General features: G+C 42.5%; 1 protein-coding gene across 4 annotated transcripts in view; it reads right to left on the bottom strand.

Moving 5' to 3' along the window:
• Positions 1 to 12,487, bottom strand: part of LOC119648302 (solute carrier family 66 member 3) — a 189,070-nt gene extending 176,583 nt beyond the window's left edge. Inside the window, exons 1-3 of one of the 4 annotated variants that reach the window (XM_038049961.1) lie at positions 9,645 to 9,691; positions 7,899 to 7,907; positions 7,305 to 7,464 (exon numbers count right to left, since the gene is read on the bottom strand). In XM_038049961.1, the coding sequence (XP_037905889.1) occupies positions 7,305 to 7,464; positions 7,899 to 7,907; positions 9,645 to 9,676 (201 nt within the window). In that variant the 5' untranslated portion in view covers positions 9,677 to 9,691. Of the gene's footprint in view, positions 1 to 7,304; positions 7,465 to 7,898; positions 7,908 to 9,644; positions 9,692 to 9,965; positions 10,038 to 10,058; positions 10,154 to 12,446 lie in introns of those variants that run through there. The other 3 variants (XM_038049963.1, XM_038049967.1, XM_038049965.1) reach the window with 3 other exon arrangements.
• Positions 12,488 to 19,338: the final 6,851 nt, after the last annotated feature.

The following is a 19,338-nucleotide window of genomic DNA, read 5'->3' as shown; positions in this document are numbered from 1 at the left end:
ACATTCTGCACTGGTCGTTCTCCACCCGTTCTTTCAAGATGAGCTTTTTATAAGCTCGGGTGGCGACCACGCCATCCTGAATGGAAAGAGCTCCCCAGCACACAACCATCTGTTCGACAAATACAAATCGACAAATGGCTGCCAAAGACAATTCACGTGTTTACCATGCATTGCCTTCGACTTCCATTCATCGATCCGTTCTTGGTCCGACTTCACCCCACTCAGAGGATTGAAAGATCGATCCTTCAAGTTAAGTGGAGTCAGTCCACAGTCTGCCTTATAGACACCCGCCTGCTCTGTGCTGTAAAAATAAGCGGGCAGCGAGTCGACTTGGCGATGATGTGGTGCCGCCACGTCAACCACGCCCCTACCGCCGATGTCACGAGGCAGGTTCATCCGCTCCACGGCAGACTTTGGGTGATGCATTCGGAATTTGGACATAGTTGTCCGTATCCGCCGCTGGACTTTTTCCAGGTCGGTCTTCGTCCACGGCAATATTGCGAATGCATAAGCCAGTGAAGGGATAGCGAATACATTCAACGCGCTTATTTTATTCGTCCCCGAGAGATGCGATTTCAGCTCCACTTTACACGTCGCAGGACAGCAGAGCAGCCTTCAGATCACCAACTCGAGCATGGGTTCCTTGCAGAATTCCTAGCTACTTGTAGAAGTCTGTCTCGGTCATAGCTTCGATGTGGAGGTCACCAATGCTATGACCAGGCATGCGGCTCGTGATGACCTTTGCGAATGGCTTGGGTTTGACACTTGCCTAATCCAAACTCCATCCGAATATCACGGCTGAACATGTCTATTATTTGCAACAGACTTTTAAGATGGTTGTCAGTACCAGCATACAGCTTGATGTCATCTAAGTACATCAAGTGTGTCAGTTCGCACTTAGCAGGTAGGCCATATTTTATTGCAAAACCATGCCCTCTAGCATCATTCAGTAGCCATGAAAGGGGGTTCAGTGCCATACAAAACCAAAGGGGACTCAACGAATCCCCCTGGAAGATGCCCCTCCGTATACGGATGGGCCCTGAGGTATTAGCACCCTCAGATGTACGTAAGGTGGTATGCCACCCTTCCATGACTGCCGCCATACTACAACTACCGAGTCGATAATGAGTTGCTCTTTGCAACCCCTTTACCCAACTCGGCAGACCTTCTGCTCCTCGGACAGAATATTGTTGGTCTCGAGGTGCGCATTGATCCTTCCACTAATAATGGACGTGATGAATTTGTAGAGGGTAGCTAAACAAGTGATCGGTCTTGTGTCTGCGGGGTCCTTCTTAGGGATAAGGTAGGTAATCCCCGCAGTGAGGAAAGGTGGAAATTCCGCCGGCCGACTCATGACATCATTTATACTGTGTGCCAACCGACTGTGTACGCTGGTAAATTTTTTATACCAGAAATTCTGCACCCGATCCAGACCTGGGCCCCTCCAGTTCTTCGAGCTGTTTATGGCTCGTCGAACTTCCTCTTCGGTAACATCCGCAAAATTCATGCCAAGTTTATTGGCACGGCGGGTGCCTTGGGCGGTGATCCACTCAGCAGGCTGGGCAGGTAACACCCAAAGTCGTTGAGAGATCTGAAAAAGCTCCGCTGGTTCCTCGCGTATGTTGCATTCTGGACACGTCTGGAATAACTTTCGCCACACCGTCGTAACCGACTGCATATGACAGAAAGTTTCTGTTTTAGTGTGTCCAGAATTTCAACAACGGGTGTCTCACAAGGGATGGCATAGTTCCGGTAAACCCTCTGCACTTTATTTCTCACCCGGCGGCTGGCATTGACAGTGCTGATCTGAATCTGTCTAGCAATGTCCTGCCTTACTAAGTCCCGTCAATGTTCCAGATAAATTTTCCATGGTGGATCCCTTTTGTCACTCAAATCAATAACACGAAAGCGAATCTTCTGACCATGCAATCTGATAGCCGCAACTGCACCACAATACACAAGTGATTGTAGCTGCAGCAGCGACATATCAGCACACAGTCGAGATGCAATCTCATCATTGATTTGAGATAGAATTCCCGGAGTTGCTGGAGATGCATAGAGCCTGAGAATACCTGGTCTATGCAAAGGATCCATATCCGAGAATTCTATACACGCTCTTTGGAATTCGTCCCGAACCTCATCTGGACGGTGGAGAAGAGTGCTTCGGCGAGTACTAAACCTGTTGCCTGCAGTGCGGCATGGTGTTGCTGATGCCGTCGCCTCTGCCCCCATCGACTCTCGGTTACCAGTTTCCCCGATGACTTCAAGTCGAGCACGCTCCCTGATGGTGGCCGGGATTGTGTCGCTGCGAGTAATAAAGCGGCACTGGTCTGCGACTCGCTGTACAGTCACGTGCGCGAATTGCGGGAAACGCTCGACGAATCTCTGGTGCAATAAGGGGCGGTAAGATGTTGTACCCGACCCCGCCGTTATTTCGTAGTAGGAGCGGATGATGAAGAGGTTCATTTCTTCAGTCCATTTCATCCGATGGCTACGCGAACCCGCTGAAGTGGTTGCCACAGATTGTGGCGAAAGAGCTGCAGCAGGCGGAGCTGTGCTCCTGGTCGTCGTGGAGCCTAGACGTCGAACCATCCCACGACTAGCGGTTTCGACGCCGTGCTGTCCATTACGAGAGCCCGACCCAGTCACCAAGTCAGACGACTCCCGCCGGTTATCCGTACCGGACCTCAAATTTCTCCTTCTTCTCATTGTTGGTGGTGCATTTTATCCCTAGCTGCCAGGTGTTGAGATAGCTTCCTTAGTGAGTAATCTGCAAGACTGCAAAGTTCCTGCACTTTCCTCACCTACCCCCTGAGACGCTGCGGCGGCGTACAGCCATTCAGACTGAAGCTATCCATTCCTCCTCCTTTCACAACCGGGCTTGGGACCGGCTTCAGCGGAGTATTATTATGATTGATGTCAATATAGGAAGATGCATACGCAAATTGCATAAACTTGAAGATTATGTGGGTTACGTATCAGGTGCCTTGTCCTAACATTAAACATTCCGACATTAACTATCTGTTGCTTGTTTATAATTCTTAGTAATTGCACCAGACGTTTTGTCACGTCACGTCTTCGGTCCACGGGAAAGTAAATATTCCCAAGACCAAAGCACAATCTGCAGTGCAACATACATAATAATAACAACATAAATAATAAACAATTGAAAGTAATAAAAGAGCCATGTAACTAGAAATTAAGTTAGTTCCATTCTAGTCCTAAGTTTTCTAAGTTCTAAGATCGGGGTTTTCAAGCTTTTGTTAAAATAAAATATATTTTTTTTTATTATTTGAATTATCCATTATTTATCTGGCGCAATCGGTAGGCTAAACGGGCAGGATCCATTGAGAACGAACGTAGTGAGTACGCGAAAAACCGAAAACACGAACACGTAATTAATTAATTCAAATACTCCGAGAGGCAGAACTAAGTCTTAATTCCTGCCTCAAATGAAGCTCTGAGACTGGGGTGGAATCTCGGAAATAAAAAAAAAATAAAATATTGTGAAAACAGTGTGAGTGCATTTTTCTCAGCGAAAGTAAAACATCTTTCTCACTAAAAATCAGTGAATAGTGTTTTCCACCACACCCAAGTAAAACCCATCTGAAAAAGGAGGAAATCCAATATCAGTGATAATATTACAAACCAGTGAAAATTTTATTTGCAAAATAGGCAAAAATTAGAAGTAGAAGAAATGGAGCGACAGGGTATAATTAGGAAATCTAATAGTAGATATGACTCCCCAATTGTCGTTGTAGGAAAGAAACTCGACAATTCGGGACGACAAAAATTTCGTCTATGCGTTGAGTACAGGAAGCTCAACGAGATGACAGTAGACGATAAATATCCCCTACCGAACATTGACAGTATCCTCGGAAGAGCCCAGTACTTTACTTCAATTGATTTTGCTAAGGGAAATCAAAATGAAACCAAATGATATACTCAAAACAGCTTTTGTTTCGCCCTGCGGTCTTTACGAATACCTCAGGATGCCTTTTGGTTTAAAGAACGTACCAGCCACCTTCCAAAGGCTGATAAATAATATTCTCCGTGATTATAACAATAAAATATGAGTCGTTTATCTAGATAACATGCTCATCTTCTCAACTAGCCTTCAGGAGCATATTCAATCCCTTACCTTAATTTTCAAAAAACTTGCTGAACCTAATCTAAAATGCAGGTTAATAAATGTTCCTTTCTGAAGAAAAATATGGAATTTTTGGGTCATGTCCTAACATCGGAAGGTATGAAGCCAAACCCTAGAAAAATCAAGTGTATTCAAAATTACCCGCTTTCCTAAACCGAAAAACAATTAAAGAGTTTTTTGGGTGCTGCTGGTTATTACCGCAAGTTTGTAAAAGATTATGCCAAGATAGCAAGTCAAATGATAAAATATCTAAAAAAAGGAAAAAAGATTAATGAAAACGATCCCAAATACATCGAAGCGTTTGAAACCCTTAAACGTAACATTACAAATCACCCCATCTTTAAATTTCCAGATTTTACCAAACCCTTCACACTGTTCACTGACGCAAGCAACTATGCACTCGGAGCAGTATTAACACAAAGTGGTCAGCCTGTTTGTTACGCTTCTAGATTCCTGAATGATCACGAGAAAAACTATTCTGTAACAGACAAGGAAATTCTAGCAATAGTATGGGCAGTTACATACTGTAGGCCATACCTCTGGGGAAATAAATTCAAATTGATAACAGACCATCTTCCTATTAAATATCTCCACAAAAAATATACAGGAAAGAAATTCAGCCAAAGAAATCAACGCTGGTTGCTTAAGTTGCAAGAGTACCAGTTTGAAGTAGAGTATCTAAAAGGAAAAGAGAATAAAATGGCTGATTTCTAAGGCACAATCCCCGCCTGTAACGTGAATAAGGAGAATGAAAATCAATCCATACATGTTCTGTTTGACAATGCCACCATACATTCTCAGGAAGAACAACAGTTAGATCATATTCCCATAAAGGAAACAATAGTTAATAGATATAAAACGCAATTGATACTGAGTTATGACTTTGATCGTGAAATAGAAACCCTACATGGTAGAAGAATAATTTAGGTAGATATGTCGAGAAATAGAAAGTATTGGATAGGTCTCTTTAGGAGATTTGTCACACCAGGTGTCATCGGAATTTACAATGAAATTTCCTATCACCAGTTCAATATAATACAGCAGGTTTTAATAGAACTCTTTGGAAATCAGCAGGAAATAAAATTCATCGTACAAAAGAAATTAAAACTTTAGAAGAACTCCACAAGCAAATATCGCGCTACCATACCCAAGAAAGCCTCCATAGTGGTATAGTCGAAACCTACCACAGCCTGAAAAACAAAGTATATTACCCTAAGTTAGCGAAAGAAATAGCTAAAATAATAAATAATTGCAAAACTTGCCTCGAAACCAAGTACGAGCGCAGACCAATAAAAATTAAATATAAAATTAGTGCAACACCCACAGAAACAAATCAAATACTTCACATGGATGTTTACTTCTTCTCTAAACAACCATTTCTGACCTTGATAGATAAATTATCTAAAAAGGCATACGTATATCATTTACCCAATCGTTACTGGACAATAAAGGCTGAAGCTCTAGAGGAACACTTTTCTAAATTCGGAAAACCTCAAACCAGGTCGCTGAAAATGAATTCAAAGCAGAAAACTTGAAAGAATTTCTTAGAGAACAAAATGTTGATCTTCATTTAACTAAACCCAAAACACACACCGGTAATAGTGATATAAATAGATTTTATTCCACTATTCAGGAAAAACTTGTAGCTATGAGAAAATTGGATTTGACAATAGTTCAAAAACTGCACAGAGCTGTCCAAAACTATAACAATAGGTTCCATTCAACTATACAAATGACAACAGAAGAGGCAATGCTAGCCGACCCGGTAAAATTAAGGGAAAGAATACAAGCATTTTAAAAAACTATAAACACATTATCTCAAACGAAGGGCTTGGTCGGCGCACAGGCTTGGCACATTAAGGAGGGGCGACAATTACATTGCAAGCTACGCCATGTACAATTGCCATCGGCATCCTAAGATGGCCGAATAGTGTTCGCCCCAAAGGCACTTGGCATTTCAGGTAATCGCGAGCGATAGCGCGTAGGTGTAGTTGACGCAGTATACCCTAACAAGAGGTAAAGGGCAACCATATTTACTTGGCAACATTAAGGCTGTGCCACCTGTCATTATGGAAGGCTGTTAGCAACATTAGCCAATGCTATTGATTCTTCAATTGCTGGTTCCGAACCGGACATGGGGGAAATTTAATCCTCTTTTGCTAGGGCATTCGAGACTTCATTTCCCTCTGTACCACAGTGAACGGGTACCGAAAGTATTATAGTTTCACCGTACTGAATCTAGAAACAGAGTTCAAACTGTTTCTACATTCCTGAACGATTTCTGAAGTGATGATAGGACTGCTCAACATCGCTTGACTATCGCTGCAGATCGCGATGCACCTGCCCTTCAAACGCTCGTCAATCGCCCAGGTTGCCGCCATTCGGATGGCATACACTTCAGCCTGAAAGACCGATGCATGCTGTCCCAGGACCCACTTCGCCGTTTTGTTCGGAACTCTTACTCCAGAACCCTCTTCTAATTTTAAGCCATCGCATCCCAAGCCATCGCACTGTAATGAACTGTGTCTGGATATTATCGGTGCATTGAGCACGACATCCGGCACAGCTCTAAATGCATTACTCAATTTGTAGTGCTTGGAGTTATTTATTCAGAACAGCTCATATACTAATTTGATTAGATCTATGGCGAAATAATGGACGTGCTGCCAACGGTACACTACAGCACACTGTAAGGAGGAAATGTGGTCAACATTGTGCTCGCCAGTGATTATTATCCTGATTTGACACAGGTACTCAATCGCAGGTGAACTGGTAGCCGACATCCAGTCACGATAACAAATCTTTCTAGTACCAGTGAGAATTGAACCGCGACCTTCCGCTACGACAGCCCAGCGCTCTAACCACTTGTGTCATCCGGACACTAAGCGAAGTGCGAGTGTTTAGCTGTTAAAACCGAATTTTGAGGGGGTAGTTATTTAGGAAATACTTCAGACCTGAACCTCGCGAAGCGTTCCGTTTGAGATTTGCGTCTTTCGGCGATTGTTATACATTACATTAGGGTTAGTTTTCGATCGCATTTCGCGTTGTTACTTAAAAGCATTGCAACTAAATCTCAAATAAGTTGAGAAACAAAGAAAATTTTCCATTGAATCACATTACATACAACTACATGAAGTATTTAATAAATAATTACCTTCTCACAATTCGGTTTTGACATTAACACGATACTAGCAAACGAAACGTCATCCACCGTCCCCGCTGTCCTGGGTTTTGTGAGGCTTGCGAGCGGCATGCAACATGCAGCCTTTATCGAATTGAGCTGCGTGCCGTTGGCATTCACGATGCTCCTGAGCCTGGCGAAGTGTTCGATTTAAGATTTGTGTCTAACAGCGATTGTTATTCGTTACGACAGTTGTCGATCAGGCTTGACGTTATTACTTCACAACATTCAATAATTATGGCATAAAATGTAAGTGAATTCGGTTGCCCCTGAGAAAATAGTTTCTTAAGGCGAAATACGTTGATTTCAGCCAATTTCTAAGTTGCATCGTGATTTTTCGCAAGAACCGCTATTCCATAGTTCTTTTAGAAGTAAACGAAACGTAATTCACCGCGCTTATCGTAGTGTGCTTTGCGACGCCCGCGAGAGCAAAATGAAATACAGCTATACTGTTATTTAATGGAAAATTCCGTGTCTCAGCTGAATCAATGTTTTGAAGCAACAACGCGAAATGCGATTGAAAATTGACACAATGAATAAAAATTGCACTTAAGCCGCAACACTCACGTGCAGATACTGCTAGATGTCGCGGGTTATAATATGTACGGATGGAATGGTAATGGAAACGAAGATGAGGTTTTGATCACATCCGAAATGAGGATATTCACGATCGATAGGGGGTTGCACCGATCGTGCAAAAAATGCAAAGAGTGAAGGAAAAGAAGATTAGTTACAAGTTGGAAGTGGTGTGAGAAACATGCCATCAAGTTATATTGCATCTATTGTTATCGCATGAGAATCTTAGCTAGTCAAATTCGAGAGGATGGACTCAAATGTTTTCGAACATATTTTTCAAATGGTATCCCCGCATTTATGTAAACAAAACACACAATTACGGGAAAGAATATCTCCTAAGCGAAGCTGGTTTAACTACGGTTTGACGATACCTTCAAAGTAAAAAAATTAATAAGTACTAAAAAGAATTAAATTTTCAACCCAATTCCGGAGGGGATGATGAGCCAATAGAGGGGGAGGTGGTGGATTGGCGAGAGGGTGGCCTGTTGCACAACACGAAAATTCCAGGGACGCCATAGTTTTCTAATGAGTAGAACCTCTACCTCTACATACTCTCTTTACCTTCTTCCTTTGCGGAGGTGGTTCTAGGCAAATCCAACTTTACCATGATCATTACCATTGCCATCATTCAATGGAATTTAAAAGAAAGTAGCCCTCGCAATCGCCCCATATTTTGCTTTATCATTAAAATAATAACAATAATCGTTGGCACAACAAGCCATATAGGATCATGGCAAAGTGTTAGAGAATTTCATTCAAGACGGTACAATACAATATATTCAAGGAGGCAATATGGTCAGCATTACGCCCGATCGATATTACTCTGACTTGACTCAGCTACTTATTCGCAGCTGAGTCAGCTGGTATCCGATATCCACTCACGATAATAAATCCGTCCGTAGTGTCCGGATAGCTCAGTGGTTAGAGCACTGGGTTGTCATACGGAAGGCCGCGGTTAAAATCTCGCTGGTGGCAGTGGGATTTGTATCGTGACTTGACGTCGGATGCCAGTCGACTCAGCTGTGAATGAGTATCTGAGTCAAATCAGGGTAATAATCTCGGGCGAGCGCAATGCTGACCACATTGCCTCCTACAGTGTTCTGTAGTGTACCGTTACGGTCTGGAATGAAGTGCTCGAACACACTTCAAGGCCCTGATCCAATATGGATTGTTGCGCCAACGATTATTATTATTATAATAAATCCCTCTACCACCAGTGAGATTTGACCCGTGACCTTTCTTTCTTCTACATATCCTCCCCATCCTGGCTCGCTCACGGGATAGCCCTGAAAAATCGGATTTGACAATGATGACATAAAAATAACACTTTGAGGGACGATAACTTTTTAAGGGCGTAACCCTTACGAGTTATGATCAGGTTTGAAAAGGGGGCCCTTCCCCCCGCATGAACTTCCTAAACCTTCCAGGGATAAGGTTGAAAATTCAACCTCTACCACAATTATAATTCAGCCGACACGTAAGAAATATTGCACACGTCTATATATAACAACGCGCCGCGCAGATTTTAAATATGTTTGAAAGCCGTTAGTTTGTCATTCCGAGTTGACTATTCGAACATCCCACTGGTCACTTCTTTATATAAAATCGCAAAAACAAATCTTGAATGGCATGTCAGATCTGTTTGACACTTCCTATGCTAAATTCGGTTGCTACCGAATTTTCAGTGCTTAGCAGAAGTTTAATGAAACATTCCGAGGAGAAACTCTCATGACGTACATCCAATATAGCCAGTCACATTCAATTCCCATTGAGCGATATCAAGTACGTTATAGTTCCGACTTTAGACGCAAACGGAACACCTCGCGAGCCCCATTAGGGCCACTGAGCACGCAGCTAATACAACGAACCCCCAATTTAATTTACGATTCCACAGGCCAAATGCTACAAGCGAATTAATTAATTAAGGATGAATTATAGATCGATGCGACTGAGATAGGAATTAGAAATATCCATTTGCAAATTTCAAAACGATATCATCGACAGGTTAAGTAGCTTTGAGTTGAGTATTTCCGCATTTGTCATAAGAAGAAAAAGTACATATAACTCGTCAAACTGAAACCGGGTCGTTTTCCACAACAGCTATTATATTTGTTTCGTAACACTTCTTAAATTCTAATTGGATCCACTTACCAATCTGACCCCTCCACATCCGACGACCTACAACCTAAATGTCAAATAATGAAGCACATCAAATCGGCGGCCATCCTCTTAAAGGCCAAACTATAATTGATATCAGCGCGCGTATGCTTATGTTCAAGTCCCTCAATGGGAGTTTGATGCAATTAGTCAAAATGTTTAATATATATAGTAGGTCAAACGCAAAATCGGATAGAGTCTTCAATTATTTTCGTCATATTTAATGGGGGATAACGGTTTCCGCGACCCTGCGATTTAATAAAGGATGCTGGTATAATCGCACAAAATAAGACTAACATAAAAGGTAAAAATTTTCGATATCTCCTTCCGTTTTCGAAATGCCGAAGGTTGTAATTGGCATTTCCGTTAGCTTTCCGAATATTGAAAAATGAAACTTTTCGATACATCGCTCAGTTTCAAAACTTGAATTTTCATTAAATTGGATTGTGTTTTTCTTTGCATTTGCAAAATTGATCGAACTGCCAATCATTTTAGTTTGAAAAACCTCTCGTCCTTTTATTTTTTGATGGATTAATTACAAGTGCATAATTGGTAATTTATTTTCTAGCGAAATCATTTTGATCTCATCACGAGCATCAACGGCGCCCACTTGTTACGGTCTTCAACACGCACTCAAAATTTGCCCGGAAAGAAATTTAAGTGGATATGGGGATGTTCATCAAAAGGGTAGAAAAAAAGGGTCCTGTTTGCTGCTGCAAGATAATAAACTTAGCAATCAGCACGTTCTTTCAAGGCACTACTTGTCTCATTGCAATACTTGACGTGATGGTAATAATAATTTGCTACTGACGCCCATATACACTTTCTTTTTTGGTGTTATCATCGAGGCGTCCATGAGCTTAGTCGAAATAGAATAGTCGATTAATACAGCTATTGTCGACAAATAACTGAAGTAATCGCTTTGCACAGTAACCTTGTACTAGGCGGCGAAGGTGAAACTGTGGCCATACGTACAGAAGTATGTAAATTCTTCAATGCCGCAAATATACGCTAACCGTGCAAACACTATGAAGGTATTGAACAAATGTTCGGCCCTAGCGAAGAATACCAAAGGTGAATATATTGCAGTCTAATCCAATTTAAACTGTAAACAATTTAGAGAACTAAAACCGACTTTTCAAAAAGTCAATCAATTGTCGAAAATCGTCAGACAGTTTAGCCCACAGTGAAATCTCGCTTCAAAGAGCTTAAAATCGAATGAAAAGGGAATCATAGCAATAGCGAAGGTAGATACAGCGAACCACCATATTAAACGCGGCTGTGAAGTGCATAAAAATTGTTGGTCAAAACCACTCTACTGTTGACTACGTTATACGGATGATGATGGATGTGTGTGTTGCGCCTCTAGCACAACGCATCATCTTCGTCTCCATTTTTGCAAGACCCCGTTCATTGTCTGAGAGAAGCTAAGAAAACACGATCCGCATAAAGTAGCGAATAGGGCAGTGGAAGTTGAATGTCCCGTGTGGCAGTGTCGATAACAACAAGAAGGAGCTTCCTTGATGAACACCGATAGAGGCACGAAGCGGTTTTGATACGCCCGCCACACTTACTTTTCGGATCATGGTTGAGCAATTTAACCTAGCCCACGAGCTCTCCTGGTGCTAGGTGTTGTGATAAAGCATACCAGTTAAGTTCGTATGGCATAGGGTCAAACGCTTTCTCCAGATCCAGAAATGCCATGTAAAAAGGGCGATGCTTATCATAGTGTTTCTCTATGAATAACCTCGCAGTACGTATTGCATCAGTAGTTCCGCAGTTCTCGACAAACCCAGTTTGATTCATGGTGACCTGAACGATTTTGCAAATACGGTTATCAAGAAAGCGTTCAAAAATTTTGACGGTATGGGACAGCAACCAGATCGGACGGTAATTTGAACGTCAATGGTTGTGGAGTGAAGGATGAACGAATTCGACTTCAGCCGCGCCGCTAGGTGGAATTGCTGGAAATGTCGAAAATGCTTGCGAAAGCGGAGGATGAACAAATCCTTCTGTTCTTGTAATTAACGCAACAGAAGTGTTCCATACACTGTCTGCGTTTGTGAAGCCTCCTGACTTGGCCTCCTTGGCCCCGAGGTTTGCATATGCCGTTCTGTGGATCGTGTCCTTCACTTGGTCTCGATTCTTCGACATACCTAATGGTGAGTAATCACTTCTTTTTCCCTCTCACATCCGACGAACTTCACCCTAAATTTCAAATAATGAAACACACCAAATTTGGGAATTGGTCACCTATTCATGACCCGAACACATTACGCGAACTATCTTCAATAAACAAGATACAGTAATCCATCGAATCTATCCCATCAGACGTTAATCCCTACTTATATAATACGTATAAGCAACCTAATTATAATTTACCATGGTCTCGAAAAGAATGGATATCACCACACTTGACGTGATGTGCCCTCAATCAGTCGCCATCGTCTTAAAGGCCAAACCATAATGGATATAAGGGCGCGTATGCTTACGGTCAAGTCACACAACGGAATTTGGATGTAATTAGGCGTAATGCAAATATAGTGGGTTAAACGTATAATCAGATAACGTCGTCAATTTTTTTGGAAATGTTTATTGGAGTATTATTATTTCCGTGGTCCACCGATTTGATGACGGATTCTGGTATAATCGCCCAAAATAAGACTAACACAAGTCGGGAAACCGCAAGCTAGACGCTTCAAGTATGAATGGTTTTCTATATTTATTTTATAAATATATTTGAGTGTGCATTTACCCCATTAGTATATAGCACGTAATATATGGATACGTTATGTGAGAATATCCACATTCAGGTGATATTGACATTCAAAGTCTTGAATTTGCAAAGAAACAAAAGCTTTGCCCTATTATACCTTGTTTAGTAACAGTGCGAATTTCACCAAACTTGGTAGGATCATGCTTTATTTTATTCCCTATATTTCGAAATGCGGGGAGGAATTGAAGGGGTTTTCGCAGTAAATTACTAAAAATTATAGTACTATTATTAAGTTTATTTGAGCAGATATGGGTATTTCGGAGCTTAGGCACCACACAGCAGTTGCCTCTTGATTTTTTTCAGATTTTTTCGGTTAATTAGTTTCTGAGAATGGGCCCCTTAAAGTTGTTCATTTTCAATACCCCGCACTCCCCACCTTTCCAACAAATGTCAAAACTAATACCGGCATCAGAAAGTACTAACCGAGACCTTTCGTTTGATACCGCACATGACCATATTTGATGGAAAAATGGAACCCCCTTAAGGTCAATGTCGAATTATGTAATTCATCGCATGCATGAGCGTTCATAATTCCCACCTTTTCACCAAATTTGGTGTGAATCGTTGAAGCCATCTCCGAGAAAAATGCGTGTGACAGACAGACAGACAGTAAACTGACTTTAATAAGGTTTTGTTTTACACAATACCTTAATAAAAGCTGAGGGTTTTCGATATCTTCTTCCATTTCTGAAATGGCTATTGGGATTTTCGTGTTGGTCCGTTTTTGAAACTTGTATTTCGATATGTTTTAAGAGGGAAACACAACAGTGAAATGGATATGTACGTGCGCAATGAGAGAACTGTCAAATGAAGTTCATTACACGACTTGTATGAGGCGAGTCCAATACGCCATGCGGCACGGAAAGAAGTACGGAAAATTGAACTTTTCCGACAGAAAATAGTTTGTTGGCACTTGATACCATTTGCAATATGACGGCGCTTTTCATTTTCGCCTGTTACTTTTGAATGTTATTAATTTAAATGAATTCGTTTTGGAAACTGCGGAAGGCACTATTTGCGTTGCAAGTGCTAATTATTAAAGTCACTTGCACTAGCCCCGTCCCTTCCATTCATAAAACCTGAATTTAAGCCGGAGGTACCTATACTCTTAATGGCATTTAATTGCATCAGTTTCATAACATAAAATATAGGAACATGCATAGACTAATTGCAAAAACTTGAAGATTTTGTTCAATACCGTGATTTTGTGCGCGGACAATCGACTTGCATGGATATCTTCTCATGCGCATTCCGCACGCGTCTTAATTATGTTTCCGCTTCACCTGGCAAATCATTTTAATTTGAAAAACTTCTTTTCCTGTTATTTTTTGATTTGAACTAGTCAATTTTATCCCATCACGAGTATCAACGGTGCCTACTTGTTATGGTCTCTCAGCGCGCATTCCAAATTTGTTTCAAAAGAATTTTAAGTGAGTATGAAGATGTTCATCAAAAGGATCGAATGAAAAGGGTCTTGTTTGTTGCTGTAAGATAACAAATTCAGCAATCGGCATGTTCTTTGAAGGCACTTCTTGTCGCATTGCAGTGCGTGATGGCAATAATAATTTGCTCCGTCATCAAGTTGCAGGTTACTGATGCCTATAGACACCTTTTTTCTTGCCGTCATCATCGAGGTGACCACGAGCTTAGTAAGAATAGAATTGTCAATTATTACAGCTATTGTCGAGAATTAACTGAAGTAGTCGTTTCGCACAGTAAACTGTGGCAATACGCACAGAAGTACGTAGATTCTTCCACATCGCAAATATGCACAGACCGAGCAAAATATGACAAAAATATTGAACAAATGTTCGGCAAAGGTGAATATGTTACAGATTCTAATCCAATTAACACTATAAATGATTTAGAGAACCAAAAGCGATTTTTTAAAAAATCCAATGAAATATTGGAGATCGTCGAACAGTTTAGCCCACAGTGATATTTCGACTTAAAAAGCTCAAAATCAAATGAAATGGAAATCATGGCAATCGCGGGGGTAGATGCAGCGAACCTCCAAATGAAACGCGACTATGAAGAAGATAAAGTTCCCCGAACCGTCGGAAAAATTGTTGGCCAAAACCAATCTACTGTTTACTACGTTATAAAATGTTATAAAGAAAATTTTTAGATTCAAAATAAGAAAAGAACTGCTTAGGGGAAAAAAACTTGACAGTCATGATTAGCGGTGTATTCAGAAAGAAGTTGAGGGGTCATCCCGTGTGTCTGGTCCCCGAATTCGATTTTTTTCGCTATCAACTGTATCCAGATGTAGTGTAAAATATTTGAGTAAATGATTTGTCGATATTCCGAGTCATTCTTAAACAGATGAAGTGTCATATGTCACGTTTAAGTCGTCCTAATGAAATTCCAACTTACCGGTTTGAGCGTCACTCGAATGACTTCGAGAGAGCGAGAATTGACGCTAAGGTTTCGCATGCCTTTTTTGACGAAATCGAAATTTTATGAACCATGTCTTCCCGATTAATGGTTAGTTAAAATTTTATGGTTAATAATCATATTTTAATTTTTAAATACATTACATCGAAACCGCATGTTGAAAATCGAACGAAATTCTTTCAAATTTGCATGACTTGTTTAATATATATTTGGGCGCTTTTTTAAACAAAGAACGAGCCGTAGGAAACACTAACATTTTTTAAAGAGATATCAAAAATTTACCGTTTGATGTGTTTTAATAAAAGTAGTTGACGAACCGGGAATTACATGTTAAGATGGCGTTTATTTTGAAGGTTTTGTGTAAAATAAAACCTTTTTAGAATCGAGTCTATGTCTGCCTGTCCGTCGTTTTTTCTTGAGGAGGTGGAAATCTTCAAAAAACACTGGTCTAAACACATTAGAGTGTGGGATTTTTACCCACTAAAACCACCCCCGACTCGCTCCCGGCCCCACAGAACCGCCATAAAATATTGCATCACGGGGCGAAGTCAGTTCCCTTTAGCTTAGTCACCTTTCTTCTATACACGGCGTACGTGACCGCGCTTTTCTCCTCTCACCTGTCTTCCGCAGTTTCTTTTGGATAGATACCCTCATGGAGTTGACAGGATCCCATTTCTCTTGGTATGCTACCATTTTCGGCATCAGATTTTCTGGTAACAGTACCTCTCCTAGAGTCTCCTCCTGATTCCTTCTTTCTTCCACAAATCTCGGACTGTGGACGAATACATACTCCGGGTACTCTGGGACTACATCACGATTTCGATAGTTCGGCGAGGTCTCCTGTGGAGGTATTGGCGATATCCTCAGTGTCCCGTGAGAAACTGAGTAAGATTATAATTAATCTCACCGTGTCGCCTCTCCAACCACTCCTTGATGACAAGAATAAGAATTTCCCGAGCGTTCCCATTGTTCTTGCCATCTATTTATGGATCTCTCACTCTCAGCGTTCTTCGTCTGCGACAAGGGAGAGATTGGCCATACTTACAGTGGATGATTTGTCGCAAACATCCTGTACCTGTGTCCGGATAGCTGAGTGGTTAGAGCACAAGGCTGTCGTACGGAAGGTCGCGGTTCAAATCTCACTGGTGGCAGTGGGAATTGTATCGTGATTTGACGTCGGATACCAGTCGACTCAGCTGTGAATGAGTACCTGAGTCAAATTGGGGTAATAATCTCGGGCGAGCGCAATGCTGACCACATTGCCTCCTACAGTGTTCCGTAGTGTACCGTTACGGTCTTGAATGAAGTGCTCTAACACTCTTCAAGGCCCTGATCCAATATGGATTGTTGCGCCAACGATTATTATTATTTCCGAGTTATCACAATCTCGGCAGATGCCGGATTTTACCTAATACTAGCACTAAGTGCCAAGCATTTAGGCTCGGACGATCCTACTTACTTAAAAACTAAAGGGGCACTGGTGGTGGTGGCCGGTGGTAGGTCAGTGGGAGAATCCGTCGAGTACTCTCCGCAACATCGAGCACGTATGCAGAATGGTGTACTTCTGCATGGTTTGAACCAGACTGTGCGAAAGTGCCAGGACATCAAGGGAAGCCGTTAGGGATTTAGGTACAATACCTGTAGCTGACAATATTATGGGAACTACAACCACCCGCTCGAGACGCCAAATTTCTTTGATTTCCCGAGCCAATGGCTCATAGTTCACCTTCTTCTCCACGTATTTCCGTTCGATGTTGCTATTATGGGGGATAGCAACATCAATAATATACGCGGAGCGACCCGTCTTGTCAACTAGCAGTACATCAGGCTTGTTGTGTACAGTATGGCGATCAGTCAGAACTTGCCGGTCCCAATACATGCTGTAAGCAGAACTATCAAGTACTGCTTGCGGCTCATATCGGTAAACCGGACCTGTTTCCGTGATCAGCCCATGCTTGTATGCAAGGTTTTGATGGATAACCTTACATACAGCATTATGCCTGGTGATGTATTGCACCGGTGCCATAACAGTACAGCCAGAAATGAGATGGTCCAACGTCTCTAACGCCGAACCACACATTCTGCACTGGTCGTTCTCCACCCGTTCTTTCATGATGAGCTTTTTATAAGCTCGGGTGGCGACCACGCCATCCTGAATGGCACACATAAACCCCTCCGTCTGAGCAAAGAGCTCCCCAGCACACAGCCATCTGTTCGACAGATGCAAATCGACAAATGGCTGCCAAAGACAATTCACGTGTTTACCGTGCATTGCCTTCGACTTCCATTCATCGATCCGCTCTTGGTCCGACTTCACCCCACTCAGAGGATTGAAAGATCGATCCTTCAAGTTAAATGGAGTCAGTCCACAGTCTGCCTTACAGACAGCCGCATGCAAGGGACTCGCCTGCTCTTTGCTGTAAAAGTAAGCGCGCAGCGAGTCGACTTGGCGATGATGTTGTGCTGCCACGTCAACCACGCCTCAACCTCCGATGTCACGAGGCAGGTTCATCCGCTCCACGGCAGACTTTGGGTGATACATTCGGAATTTGGACATAGTTGTCCGTATCCGCCGCTGGACGTTTTCCAGATCGGTCTTCGTCCACGGCAATATTCCAAAAGTGAAGGGATGGCGAATACATTCAACGCGCTTATTTTATTCTTCCCCGAGAGATGCGATTTCAGCACCAGCTTTACACGTCGCAGGAATTCGGACAGCAGAGCTTCTTTCAGATCACCAACTCGAGCATGGGTTCCTTGCAGAATTCCTAGCTACTTGTAGAATTCTGTCTCGGTCATAGCTTCGATGTGGAGGTCACCAATGCTATGTCCGGCATGTGACTCGTGATGACCTTTGCGAATGGCTTCGATTCGATATTTGTCTAATCCAAACTCCATTCGAATATCACGGCTGAACATGTCTATTATTCGCAACAGACTTCTAAGATGGTCGTCAGTACCAGCATACAGCTTGATGTCATCTAAGTACATCAAGTGTGTCAGTTCGCACTGAGCACGTAGGCCATACTTTATTGCAAAACCATGCCCTCTAGCATCATTCAGTAGCCATGAAAGGGGGTTCAGTGCCATACAAAACCAAAGGGGACTCAATGAATCCCCCTGGAAGATGCCCCGCCGTATACGGATGGGCTCTGAGGTATTAGCACCCTTAGATGTACGGACTGACAAGGTGGTATGCCACCCTTCCATGACTGTCGCCAAAAACTTTATTAGTTTCGAATCAATGCGATACAGATTTAGGCCTTGGCATAATCGATATAGCAACTGAAGAGGTTTCTTTGGCCTCTAGTTGCTTGTCCTACAACTACCGAGTCGATAATGAGTTGCTCTTTGCAACCCCTTGACCCAACTCGGCAGCCCTTCTGCTCCTCGGACAGAATGTTGTTGGTCTCGAGGTGCGCATTGATCCTTCCACTAATAATGGACGTGATGAATTTGTAGAGGGTTGGTAAGCAAGTGATCGGTCTTGTGTCTGCGGGGTCCTGCACCGTGTCCTTCTTAGGGATAAGGTAGGTAATCCCCGCAGTGAGGAAAGGTGGAAATTCCTCCGGCCGACTCATGACGTCATTTATACTGCGTGCCAACCGACTGTGTACGCTGGTAAATTTCTTATACCAGAAATTCTGTACCCGATCCAGACCTGGGCACCTCCAGTTCTTCGAGCTGTTTATGGCTCGTCGAACTTCCTCTTCAGTAACATCCGCGAAACTCATGCCAGGTGTATTGGCATGGCGGGTGCCTTCGGCGGTGATCCACTCAGCATGCTCAGCATGCTGGGCAGGTAACCCCCAAAGTCCACCCCAATACTCTTTCGCTTCCGTCACCGAGAACTGTATTGTCTGGGCGCTCTGTTGGGATTCGTTGAGAGATCTGAAAAAGCTCCCCTGGTTCCTCGCGTATGTTGCATTCTGGACACGTCTGGAATAACTTTTGCCATACCGTCGTAACCGACTGCATATGACAGAAAGTTTCTGTTTTAGTGTGTCCAGAATTTCAACAACGGGTGTCTCACAGGGGATGGCATAGTTCCGGTAAACCCTCTGCACTTTATTTCTCAACCGTCGGCTGGCACTGCCAGTG

Source organism: Hermetia illucens, chromosome 2, assembly GCF_905115235.1.
Source record: "Hermetia illucens chromosome 2, iHerIll2.2.curated.20191125, whole genome shotgun sequence".
In the NCBI taxonomy this organism is placed as follows: domain Eukaryota; kingdom Metazoa; phylum Arthropoda; class Insecta; order Diptera; family Stratiomyidae; genus Hermetia; species Hermetia illucens.
The sequence above is the reverse complement of the archived record's forward strand: the minus strand, read 5'-3'. Positions and strand labels throughout refer to the sequence as shown.